Source organism: Schistosoma haematobium, chromosome 3 (assembly GCF_000699445.3).
Source record: "Schistosoma haematobium chromosome 3, whole genome shotgun sequence".
NCBI lineage: Eukaryota > Metazoa > Platyhelminthes > Trematoda > Strigeidida > Schistosomatidae > Schistosoma > Schistosoma haematobium.
In genome coordinates, this window is record NC_067198.1 from 35657059 (window position 1) to 35671598 (window position 14540).

General features: G+C 33.9%; 1 protein-coding gene across 1 annotated transcript; it reads right to left on the reverse strand.

The window, feature by feature from the left end:
• Window positions 1-12218: 12218 nt before the first annotated feature.
• On the reverse strand, window positions 12219-13665 carry PLD1 (Phospholipase D; the record flags this gene model as incomplete). The annotated part of the gene is made up of 1 exon (XM_035730273.2): window positions 12219-13665. The coding sequence occupies exon 1, from the start codon at window positions 13620-13622 to the stop codon at window positions 12219-12221; it is 1404 nt and encodes a 467-aa protein (XP_035586764.1). The 5' UTR covers window positions 13623-13665.
• Window positions 13666-14540: the final 875 nt, after the last annotated feature.

Sequence of the window (14540 nt, forward strand, 5' to 3'; positions counted from 1 at the left end):
TTACTTGAATCTTTCCATTGATATTTAGGACTAAAATTGATCAGTCTCTTATTGATATATGTGCATACTGAGTGTATTACCTCGATATTGTCTTAATTCACAAGCATTCTAAGCAAAGATAGATAGTGGCTATCAGTGGAATCCTATGTGGGACTCGTCAGCTGGATGTACCAGTATTTCAGAGTTGATGTGCATTCTGGGATTCCAACCCAGTACCATTATTAGTTTACATTCATTTCATATTTTTCAATTAAATCTTTATCAGTATAGGAGTTGTGGAGATTGTTAAGTTTTTGATTGAGATCATGAGCCGATTGATGTTAGACCACCATTGAAAAACTGGAAGCACTGGATGGCCGTTTCATCCTAGTATGGGACTCCCCAGCAGTGGCATCCACGATCTCGCACCCTGCGAGACTCGAACCCAGGACCTATCAGTCTCACTCCAGGCGCTTAACCAACTAGACCAATGAGCCGGCATCCATGGTGTCAGTCAAAAACTTAACAATCTCCACAACTGCTGTACTTATAATTGTCATGTGCTCACTAGTGACTAGCTTCGTGAGAAAATTCTCGGAGTTCTGGCGAGAAGCCGCGACGAGTGTCGGGTAGAAACAGGTGTCTACCTCAGCACAATGGAGGATGGTCACGCAACTTCGTGGGTTGGTTGAACTTAGACATTGCACCGTTGGGTACCAGCCAGCTCAGTGGTCTAGAGATTAGGCATTCGGGCGCGAGACCGATAGGTCCTGGGTTCGAGTCTCGCAGGGTGCGAGATCGTGGATGCGCACTGCTGAGGAGTCCCATACTAGGATGAAACGGCCATCCAGTGCTTCCAGTTTTTCAATGGTGGTCTAACATCAATCGGTTCATGATCTCAATAAAAAAATTAAATATTTGATTTTAATTAAATTTTTTGTTTGTTTAAATAAATTATAAGAATTTATTGTTTTTTATTAAAAGAATGTAACTAAAAGTAAATTGATCTTTGAAAATAATAATTAATCAAGCATGAAATGATTAATGAACGTTAAACTGAATAATTCCATGTGTTGTAATATTCCTTTTTTCTTTAGAAAGTTGTTATTTAATAGAGAAAGAGAATTTGTTCAATGTAGGTTAGGTGAAAAGTGATAATTTTCTTTCTGTTTATAGCTTGGGCAACCACTAATATTCTAGTTTAATGGCCTATCGCTATCAATCAGCTTGACCATGATGTGATCTATCTTTATTTAATCGTCAATACTAACTGTACTTTATTTATAAGTGTTATGTCTTCTACTTGATTACGGTAGAATATGATATATGACTGACGGCATTCGAATATATAGAACCCCACAGTCACAAACAAGAAGAGAGGAGAAACAAGGAAAGGGATTATTGTGTAAGAATCAGACATGTACAGAAAAAATATGAGTATTTATAGTTATTAGCGTTAGCTATAACATCATTATAATTCAGACAATCGGCAAGGAGGCAAGTTATGCTACTGTCTAATCTTTGCACGCTACATTGGTACTTTAGAAAGCTCTATCATTTTTTGATTGGGTAGGATCTTTTCGACTTCTTTAGAGCCTCTAGAGGCTTCGTCCTACTTTTTGAAGCCATCCGAAAAATAAGTAGTTCTTATTTTTCATAAATATACATTTTGTTGCACACTCATTCACCATTATTATTTAATGTACTTGTAGTTTACATTCTTTTCTTGACTAATCATATTTACTTCATATTCTTGAGCTGAAATCATCATCAACGTTTTCAATATTCACTGACTATATTGTTTCTAGTACATTCAGGCATTTTTTTATTGTTATAACGGTTGGATTTTCACATTTACATCAATGGGATGTTAATTCACTTTAGACGAATATCTACACTAGATTCCATCCCAGTGTCTATTCTACACGACTTCAACACAACTCAGATCAACAACACATGATTAGCCTGATCACAATGTAAATATATTTCCACAACAAGACCCGACACAATCCAACAACAATGAACAATCAATAATGAGTGAGTGACAATTATAATAATAATAATAATAAGGATAGGGTAATATATAACTCATCTGACAACTGTCAGACTATCTACATGTCTAATTAAACAGACAACCAATCATCATCATTCTCACCCACACATCAATTATCCAGGTAGATTTAGTGTGGGCTCAAATTTAAATAAAAATACAAACAGGGTTTGAAATCCCATATTAATAAGGCTTAGCTAAACTTTGGTATACGTCCGAGACAACCTTTAGACATAATCACTAAGTCTGAGTTAAAATTATAGGTTATCAATGAATGTGTTCTATGTGGATGGTGACGGTTTATTCAAGTTGAACAGGAATGATGTGACCTCCCAGCTTACATCGAAGTCACGCATCGTTCTTAATGCTTAATCTGGATAATGTTATCGTGGCAACCAGGTGAATCAACTTCCCAAGTGACTGGCTAAAATAAATAATCTCAATAGGCAACAGGATATATGAATATTAGCATGTCACAAAAATCCAATATGGAGCCACTACCACATGTACCTGACCATGGTGTGCAACTGATTATTCAACGTTGATTGTCCTTGATGTTGACGAGGCTTGGCAAACTATTTGATATTCAGAGACTTACCTTCACCTTGAGATCTTTCCCGTAATCCCGATTGGTTTAGGATTATACTTACTTTTAACTAAGGTGTTCAGTGATCATTTTTTAGTATAAAGGTTGTTCGTTTTTCTGAAGAATTTAAATCAATGTGGATTTATTTGAAGCAATAGTTGTCTACCGTTGATTAGTTTCTTCACATAAGCCATAGAAAAACCACTACTACTATTAGTGATGATTAGTAAACTAAAATTATTTTTCACTAAATGACCTTCATAAAATTAAATAAAAGCAACGTCAATATTAATAATAATAACGAACAAAGGGTCAGCCAAATAGAAAGAATGGAAAATCGCTGAAATTAGCAGTCGGACAACTTGAATTCATTTCATTACATACGAATTTTACTAAACAATAGTATAATGAATAGTAATAATCTAATAAACACTAGAAGATACTTGTTTACATGTGAAGTGTAGTTTATTAATTATTCAATAATTTTGTGGATTTGTATGTATATAAAAATACTTTACTTACTTACTTACTTACTTACTTACTTACTTACTTACTTTCACCTGTTACTCCCCAATAGAGCATAGGTCACCGACCAGCATTCTCCAACACATTCTGTCCCACTCTGCCTTCCTTTCCAGTTCTATCTAATTGTTGTTCATTCTCCCCATGTCTGTCTCCATTTCTCTACGTAATGTGCTCTTTGGTATCCCTCTCCTCATTTGGCATTGAGGGTTCCGGGTGAGGGTTTGCTTTGTGATGTAGTTGGTTGCTTTCCCCAATGTGTGTCCTATCCACTTCCAGCGCTTACTCCTAATTTCTTCCTACACTGGGATCTGGTTTGTTCTTTCCCATAGTAGGTTGTTGCTAGTACTGTATGGCCAATGAATCCGAAGTATTTTGCGTAGACAGTTGTTAATAAACACTTGTATCTTCTGGATGATGGCTTTCGTAGTTCTCCAGGTTTCAGCCTCATACAGGAGAACTGTCTAGACATTTGTATTGAAAATTGTGACCTTGGTGTTGGTTGACAGTTGTTTTGAGTTCCAGATGTTCTTCAGTTGTAAATATGCTGCTGTTGCTCTGCCGATCCGCGCCATCACATCATCAGATCCACTGATGTTGCCCAAATATGTAGTTTTCTACATCTTCCAACGCTTCTCCGTCATATGTGATTGGATTGTTGCATGCTGTCTTGAATCGGAGAATCTTGCTTTTTCACTTTGTGCATGTTGAGATCTAGTGGTGCTAAGGCTGCTGCTACACTGTTCGTCTTCTCTTGCATTTGTTGTTGCGTTTGCGATAGAAGAGCTAGATCATCTGCGAAGTATAGATCGTCCAGCCGCATCCTAGCTGTCCACTGTATCCCATTCTTCTCCCCATATGTCATCTTCATGATCCAATTGATCACCAGGAGAAAGAGAAAGGGTGAGAGTAAGCAACCTTGCCTGACACCGGTCTTTGCTTCGAACGAGACTGTCAGTCGTCCTCCATGCACGATTTCGAATTTGATCCATCACAGGAATTCCGTATGGTGTTGACTATCTTCTGAGGCATGCCGTAGTATTGAAGAAGCTTCCATAGTTTTGTCCTGTCCAAAAAAATATATAATTTTAAAGAAATTCATGTAATGATTCAGCATGAACTGACAAGTCATTGGTAAATTAAATCAAACGAAATTTTGATCAACACTTTTTAAGTAAAGTAATCAATCAACATGTGGATATTAATGACAAAAAAGTTTTAGTGTATCTACATTAAAGTGTCGAAATGAAAACTTGAGTCTCCTGCATATAGTTAAATCAGAAATCGTTTAGCCATCAATAGTAAGTATACATTATAAAGTTAGTACATTTTTATAAATGGTAACCATTTATTTTCAAATCATTAGCTGGATTGCATTCTATTTTTAATGAAACTTAAATATTTAATTTAAGGGAGAGTGGTATATGTGGATGCTAAGTGGATAAATTATACGGCTTTATTATTAACAGGTTTTTAAGGTAATTGATTTTGATCCGATTAATTGAAATTCAATGATCAGTATAACCAAACTATAAACTGTTTTACTTTTACTTACTTATTTACGCCTGTTACTCTTCGTGGAGGAGCATAGGTCACTCACCAGTATTCTCCATCCAACCCTGTCCTCAACAATCCTTTACATTTATTTCCAGTTGTTACTCTTTTTTTTCATATCTGACTCTATTCCATTGACTTTTCTTAATTTCCTCTTCAGCTGGAAGCTGATTTGTTCTCTCCCACAGAAGGCTGTTGCTGATGGTATCCGGCCAATGGATGTTGAGTATCTTGCGTAGACAGCTATTTATAAATACTTGCACCTTCTTGATGATGGTTGTTGTAGTTCTCCAGGTTTCAGCTCCATACAGTAGAACTGCCTTGACGTTCGTATTGAAGATTTTCACTTTGATATTGGTTGAAAGTTGTTTTAAGTTCCATATGTTCTTCAATTGTAGGAATGCGACCCTTGCTTTGCCGATCCTCGCCTTTACGTCTGCATCGGATCCTCCTCGTTCATCGATGATGCTTCCCAGGTATGTGAAGGACTCTACATCTTCCAGAGTTTCGCCATCAAGAGTGATTGGATTGCTGTTCTCCGCTTTGAATTTGAGGACCTTAGTTTTCCCTTTGTGTACGTTGAGGCCTACTGATGCAGAGACTGCTGCTACACTGGCTGTCTTCATCTGCATCTGTTCGTGTGTACGTGATAGGAGGGCTAGGTCATCTGCGAAGTCCAAATCGTCTAATTGGTTCTGAGCTGTCCATTGTATTCCGTGTTTTCCTTCAGATGTTGAGGTCTTCATAATCCAGTCGACCACCAGAAGAAAGAGGAAGGGGAGAGTAAACAGCCTTGTATGACTCCGGTCCTTACTTGGAATGCATCTGTCAGCTGTCCTCTATGCACGACCTTGCACTGTAGTCCGTCTTATGAGTTCCGGATAATATTGACAATCTTCTCAGGAACTCCTTAGTGTCAAAGAAGTTTCCATAACGTCCTCCTATCTACACTGTCGAATGCCTTTTCATAATCATGAAGTTGATGTATAGTGACGAGTTCCACTCAACTGATTGCACAACGGTGATCCATAGTGTCACAATTTGGTCTGTGCACGACCGATCCTTACGGAATACAGCCTGTTGATCTCGAAGTTAAGCGTCTACTGGGTCTTTCATGCGATTCAGTAACACTGTTGAAGACTTTCCCTGGCACTGACAGTAATGTGATGCCTCTGTAGTTTTCACATTTGCTCAGATCTCCTTTCTTTGGAATCTTGATGAAGTGTTCCTCTTTCTAGCTCATCGGTACTTGTTCTTCCTCCCAAATTTTTTTGAATAGAAGATAAAGCATGCTTGTGGTTGCTTCGATGTCTGACTTCAGTGCTTCAGCTGGTATGTTGTCGGGTCCTGCTGCTTTCCCGTTCTTGATTTGTCTGATGGTCATTCTAATTTCTTCCGTCGTTGGTGGATTGACATCTATATGAAGATCTATGTGTGCTGCTTCAATGTCCGGTGGGTTCATTAGAGCCGGCCTATTCAAGAGTTCTTCGAAGTTATCTACCCATCTGTTCCGCTGTTCTTGAATTTCAGTGATTTTCCTGCCTTCTTTATTCATGACTGGTCTCTCTGGTTTACTGTATTTCCCTGCTAGTTTCTTCGTTGTATCGTAAAGTTGGTTCATATTTCCTTCTCTAGCAGCTTTTTCCGCCGTCATTGCTAGTTCTTCCACGTATTTCTTCTTGTCGGCTCTAATGCTCCTCTTCACTTGTTTGTTTGCTTCTATGTATTCAGCTTGTGCTTGGACTTTCTCTGCTCGTGTTCGGCTGTTGTTTATTGCTGCCTTCTTGTTCTTCCTTTCTTTGATCTTGTCCAGTGTTTCTGTAGAGATCCATTCCTTATGATGGTATTTCTTTAGACTGAGAACCTCTTGACACGTTGAAGTTAATGCTTCCTTGATGCCTTTCCAGTTGTCCTCCATAGTAGTTTCTTCTTCTTTCAGTAGATCTTGTAAGGCTTGGAACCTGTTGTTGAGAGCTATCTTGAATTCATTGAGTTTGTCAGTATCTCGAAGGAAGGCTGTTCTGAGCCTTTTTAGTGCTGTTTGTCCAGTTGTCCAGTTCTTCTTTAGCTTCAATTTTAAATTGGCCACAACTAGATGGTGATCTGAAGCTATTTCAGCTCCTCTCTTGGTTCTCACATCTTCCATTGTCCTTCGGAATTTTTCATCGATGCAAATATGATCTATTTGGTTCTCTGTAGTGTGGTCCCGTGAGATCCATGTAGCTTTGTGTATACGTTTGTGTGGAAATAATGTGCCTCCTATGACCAATTTGTTGAATGCACACAGGTTTTCAAATCTTTCCTCATTTTCGTTCCTCTCACCCAGCCTTTGTCATCCCATGATATCTTCATATCCGGTATTGTCTATTCCGACTTTGATGTTTAGATTCCCATTAGAATGGTGAGGTACTTTCTTGGGCACTTCTCTACGATTGATTGCAACCGCTCGTAGAATTGCTATCATTGGTGAGTGCATAACATTTGATAATATTCATTGTGATCGCCTCCTTCTTTGTCTTGAATGATGCTTTGATGATTCTGGATCCGTGAGATTCCCATCCTACAAGTGAATTTCGTGCTACTTTGGGCAGCATTAGGGCAACTCCCTGAGTGTATGGAGCATTTTCCTCTTCGTGGCCAGCAGCATCCCTCTTGTATTTAGCCTTTGTTGTCCAGCCTGGGTCCAATGGGTACTGCCAAGTTGTATCTCCTCATTTCCGTTACTATTTGACTGGTCTTCCCGGTCTCCCACATTGTTCGGACGTTCCATGTACCTATAAAAAAAATTGACTGGTTGTTCGAAGAGGCATCGGCCTCGTGGCTTCCGAAGGAACTCAGCTTTCACCATGAGGCGTTATAGTTCTTCTAACTGAAAACCTTCTAACTCCCAGGACCGGCAGAGTTGAAATGGCTTGGATTATTTTTTCTGGTTAGCGTTTCTTAGCGAGTTAGTTTTCTACGGGATGGGGTCGCTAACCTCATTCCAAACCCTCCTCCTTTACCTGGACTTGGGACCGGCAGTAACTCTGGAAGAGCTACAGGCGGAATCATTCTCGCCCACACATAAGTAATATATTTAACAAGTGAACATATATATACAAATACATAGACATGCTTCACATAAATCACCTTGACCGAAATGACATGACATTGACTCAGTTAGACCCGTTTTTTATTGATCGCACCAAACATTTTTACTTTGTTCCCTTGTACTATTTAAACTTGAATTAATTCAATTTGTTTATTTATTCTCTTAAGAAGTAGCTTACATTCAGTCAAGAAATATCAGGAAATCCAGAAATTTGATTTTTCTACATACATCAGTTGTTGCAAAAATCTATTTGAATTGAATGACTCATTTTCAAACGAAATTAAGACGTTGGCTAAGGCATACTTCATAAATACACAACTCAAGACAAACTTTTTAAGTGACCTAATTCCAGCTGAAAATCAATGCTCGACATGCTTTACTGTAAGATAAGAAAAGTAGAAATTTTTCAACATCGTTGTGTTATATAGATTAATAACACAATATTCAGTAGCTATAAATCCTTTTAACACTGGACGACTGTAAGTAATCAATTATTTGGTCAAGTGTTTTATTTAACGATTTATATAGTTTGAAAATAATATTTATCAATAAATAGAAATGCTGAAGGACCATTGAGAACCTTAAAATATTGAATACTGAACATCTGCTTTGTCCTAGTTTAAAACTATTCATCAGTATTCCTACTAAATGCTATATTGAACAATCAGTTATTTACAGTGAACACGCAATATCCTTATATATCCAACAAGCCAGAGCTCAGTTGTCTATCGTTTTAAATTCATCGGACTTACTCTAATAACGTTGTCATAAACATCCTGTAACATATATAGCTAATTGTCATATTTTTTACTTGGGTTGATTTAATAAATAAAGGCTCCCAACAATACTGTTAAGAAAACAGTCTCTAATAGCTAATCACTGAAAGAGTACGGAATTGTTACTGACTTCAGTAATTTTGTAAAGTTTGGTAAGGCTTGAAGATAAGAAATAATAAGCAATATGAAAAAGAGAGATGTAAATGAATTTGTAAACCAAGAGAATATTGTGAGAGTAGGAAGGACAAGAAATTTAGATAGTTATTAGTCGAATTCTAGTGAAGTTTACATAATACTCTTTGAATTGTATTGAATTTCATGGCTTACATTAGTAACTCATTTAGTTAAATAACCACTGAAAATCATCAAGTACTGGATAGCTGCTTTGTTCCTGTACTCCTCGGCAGTAAAACTTCAAAACCCCAGCGAAGATCAGAAGTGATCTGTCCGTGATGGAAGCTAGAAAAATCTCAACAACCACTATATACCCCCTATGGTAATAACGTCACCAACAGTAAAAGCTCACAAGGATATTTTAATTTTCAGTATGGAGCTGTGGAGATTGTTGAATTTCACTGAAATCATGAACCGACTTAGGTTAGAACACCACTGGAAACCTTGAAGAACTGGATGGCCATCTCCTTCTGGTATGTGACTCTCAACCAGTGCGCATCCACGATCCTGCACAAGAGAATAGAATTCAGGTCCTTCGGTCTCGCGTGAGGACACGACCTCCAGACCAACGAGTTGATATCCAATGGTGTTAGTGTCCAACTTTAATGAGTTTATGATAGCGCACGACCATCTTTCATTGTGTTCCGTGGGTACTTTTCTCCCATCTGACACAGATTAGCTCCATTCGTCACAACTTCTCACTAGAACTCTGGAAATCTCCTCTCGAAGCGTCCAGGTTTTTAGTGGTAGTCTAACTTAAATCGGTACATGATCTCAATAAAATATCTGAATATTCGAAATTCTTTTTGGTTGACTCGTTAAAAAATGACTAGAAATGATGATATTATATATTAAGACAACTAAGACGAACAGTTGATCATTGTGTGAACTGTTATCGTTTTGACCTGATTATCTTAAGACTTCAGTTTATCCAATAACATAAAATATTTATACAAATTTCAAGTTGTTTACAAATGATTCATAACAATACCAGATATCACATTTTTATGTATTGTTGTTGACTGGTAGGGAACTTTTATACTTGCAACTGTTTAATCACATAAGTAAGTTAACAATCAATATTTCACTTGAATGAATGTTTGATTGAATAGTTTTAGATTTCTGTTCAAACAAACCGATAAATATAATTCTACGATATAACGCACAGCCTTCCAACAACAACAACAAAAATTCAACACTATTAGAAAGAGAAGCATTAGATTCAGCAAAATTGCAAGTACAATTTTCAAACAGATTTTAAATAGTACGAAACATAAAGCATCCTATTGGCTACCTATAACCATCTAATATTTCAATAAACTTCCATTCATTTAAGTTAATCACCATATTAAAACTTGATCAATAAAATTCAGTCAACATTAAGAGATCTAAACAAACATAACACTGGTAATAAATCAACTGTAATTTTAACTCTACATATCTATTTTAAAGCTTTAAAGTTGATAAATCACATTTCACAAAAGAACTAAATTATCAAGTCAATTATTATTACTAAACAATCTTGAAAGTCCAAAAAAACATCTAAGTTGATTCTATCTAAAAAAATTTCTAATAATATTATAAGAGTATTTCCTTTAAATAATTCAATTATCACTATGTATTACATATATGACAGAAGTGACCACTGGAGTTCAATTGGGTCTGTTATGAGATAGTAACTCAGTGATGACATTGGTGGACGGTGGCGCAATTTCATGGATTAATTGAAGTTAGACATTAACACCTTTGGATACCGGCTCGCTCAGTTGTCTAGTAGTTAACCGCTCGCGTGCGAGACTGACAAGTCCTGGGTTCTGAATCGTGGATGCGCACTGCTGAGGAGTCCCATACTAGGACGAAACAGCCATCCAGTGTTTCCAGGTTTTCCATGGTGGTCTAGCTTCAACTAACTCATGATCTCAACTATTGAAATATTTTTTTCTGTTTGAGAAAAAATAATAATCATACTCCTAAAATATCATTCTCATGGTTACCATAATAATATTCATAATTTATTCACTTTAACATGATGAAAATAAATTCACGTTATTGTATTAAAGCACATTTTCATCGTTATGCCATATATATATATATATATATATATATACTCTTTGTCTCTGTGTCTCCCTCTCCCTCACTCTCTCTCTCTCTCTTCATATATATATATGCATCGAAACTAAACAAATTAATTTTGATAAATTCACTTAAATCTATTGATTTAAACCATTTTAAACTAGTCATAACAAGAAAGTATAAAAGTGGATATAATAATAATAATTTTTTTAATTTATCGATTAACGAATCATTAAAAAAAATTTAACAATGTAAAACAATAATGAATAAGAATGATATGATAGTTTCAGTTGCTATGTCGAGCCTAGATAACTTATACTAGTTTCTGGATAAATTAATTTCTCTATACTTTTCAAGATATATTTTAATCTTATTAATTATTTGCTTATTAATGTTCATTGTGTTTTTTTTTAATATGAGCACATGTATGTGTACTTATCCTATTCATCACATGTCTGTAATTTATTCTTTGGTCTGATTATAAATATAGATCTATACTTGATTAAATTGAGTTGACACACTTGTCTTTACCATATACGCATCACTTTGTTTTGCTTCATTTACCGATCAACGACTATATGATGAAACATACCTATTCTTGTATTTAACTTAATTAATTCAGTTATTTACTAAAATGAGTTAAGTCGATGATTATATATATAAGAGGATTGGCGACATGTATATTTTAATAATAATCATTTATATGATCAATCTGGTAACAGATATAAAGTCACAAAAATATCGATATATATAATAAATAAACTTGGATTAATTATGATTTGATTATTTATTCTCTGAAGAAGTGGCTTATATCAAGTTACGAAACGTCGGAAAATCTCAATTTTTCTACTCATTAGGATATTATCTTTATTTATAACAATCAACCCAATGCTCAATTTATTCGAAATTATCAAGTCAAGCCTTGGTAATGATACTTATATATATATATTGATAAAAATAGATTAATACATGCCCATTATTATGATTATTATTAATACATATTATAAACATATCTGAATAAGACTAAAATATTTGACAAGAATAAAACAAATAAATAAATGAATAAACAATGATTCCAATCTCTTTTTTCTTTCTTTTTTTGGTTCATTAATAAATGGAAAAATTCACTTTAATGAATATACAATATAATCGATTTTATGTTCATCTTAATATCAATAGTGTTTACTTTTTCACATAAAATAAATGAATCTTTCAAGAAAAAAGAAAACAAAACAAAGGCGTAAAATATATAAAAAAGAAAGAAAGAATAAACTTAAGTGAATCTATTCATTATCTTCTATTAATCTCTGTTTTCATTAAATATGTTCATTTTTTACATAGTATTAGTACTATTATTATTATTAGTAGTAGTAGTAGTGGTAGTGGTATTATTAGTAGTATATTTAGCATCATTTATCCTGGAATATCAATTAAATCATTTGTTAATGTTGTTATAGTTGATGACGTTGTCATATATGGTGCTTCCCAAATTAATATACCTCTATCTAATTTTGCTGTTAATTTATTTTGATCAACATTAATTGGTATAGTATTTTCATGTAGAAATTCACGTGCAATTTTAGTTTGTTGATTATTTTCAATATTATTACCTTTTTGTTTAATCATAATTGTTAATAAACCATTTTTTAAATGAATATTTAAATCTTCCGGTTTTACATCTAAGCCAACTTTCATACTTTGTGTATAAAATTTCATAGGTTTAGTCAAATGATTAGTACTACTTATATTATTGCTAGTAGTATTCGTTGTTGTTGTTGCTGTTGTATGATTAATTAAACGATTTATAGCATTATTATAATTATTTTGTATTGATATATTGTTTATAGGATCATTTTCATCGATATTATTTGTAACTGGTAGTATATGTAATGGATGTTGAGATTTTAATGTACTATTATTATTCAGCAATTTATGTTCATTTTGATAATAATAATTATTATTACTATTAGTGGTAGTAGCAGTAGTAGTATGATTATTCTGTGGAACTTGTGATTGAGATTGATTATGATTTAAAGTTGATTGTTTAGAAGATTGTTTCAAATGAATTGGTTGATTTTTTGTTATTTCTACACGAATATTTTGTACATTATTCATAGGAGTGAATTGATTATGATTTTGATTCGTTTCAACACGTACAGGTATATTAATTGGTTCCGATTTTGTAAAAGAATTACTTCTATGCTGATGATTTGGTAGTCGTTGTATATTTTGATAATTTGATAAATTCTGTTTTTTAATATGAAATGATTTATTAAAATCATTTGGTAAATTTGTAAATGATGAATTACGATGTCGTATTTCACTAGAAAATGATGTACGTAATCTAGGTGAATCTAATACTGAATTACGTAATGGTGGTGAACATGATAATCCCCAATTAATATGACGTTTTAAATTAGGACTCATTTGTGAACTTTTTAAAATTGGTTGTTCACGTTTATTTACATCAGCATATAATAATAATGTATTTTTATTTAAAATAGTACTTTTTAATGTATTCAAATCAACAGATTGTGGTAATTGAATTTCACGTCTAAATTCTTGTTTATATTTTTCACCAGTTGGTTTAATCTCTTCATGATTTAAACTTATTGTAACATCTTGTAATTGTCTTGTAATTCGTATACTTTCTGCTGGATAACCTTGTAAATCAACTTCAATACAGTATTTAGATTTTCCATATGATTCATGTGTATAATATTCTTTACATGGTGTAATAGAATTTAATAAATTTCCTCCTGATTTATATTCCATTGAATGGCGATTTAATATAGGAATTGGCGGTGGACGTTGCATGATTATAGAATTAAGTTTTATACTAATAACATTTGCATTTATTAAATCTTTTCAACAATTTGTTTCTTTTTATATTATAGTGATTTTTTTTTAAATTCTCTATTCTTAAGATAATTGGTTTATTTGTTGTGCTGATTTCTATTGGTTGTTTTTCCTTTCAAGGTCACACGTATCAGATCTATCAACCAATCAGAAATGTATAAATTATTAGTAGGGTTAGTTTATTATTGATGCACTCTCTCTTACATTGTAAATTTATTAAATATGGCAATGATCATTAGAATATTGAAATTATTTATAGTTTGCTTTATTGAGTGTGCATATCTATCTATCTATCCATTATGATATTATTGGTTAATCAAATTGTTGCCATATTTACTTTATTTGTCTTCTATTATGTATATTAATTTGTATTACATAAGTTGTGTATTAGTGATACTTTAAAATATTCTATAGATTTACATAATTTTGAAAACTATGTTCATCAAATTGTTGAAACTTTTTTTTTTTTTAAAAGTCTCGTTCGTCACTATTCTATGATCAGTAGGGGTTTTGTGGAGATTTTTAGAAATTTCACTGATTGAAATCATGAGTCGATTGAAGTTAGACCACGATGGAAAACTTGGAAGCAGTGGACGACTGTTTCGTCCTAGTATGGGACTCCTAAGTAGTGTGCATCCACGATCCGGCACCATGGTGGTCTAGCTTCAATTGACTCACTATTCTATAACATTGGCTGTATTAATGTTTCAGTCTTAGTTTTATATTATAGAAAATTAATTGTTTATAATTATATATTTTCCTTGTTTCAACTGTTCTCTTAATGATTTCAACTTTATTCTCATATTTTCATAGGATTCAATTAATGAGTAAACGTTCATGTGTTCACTTATACTCTCTCTCTCTCTCACATTAATT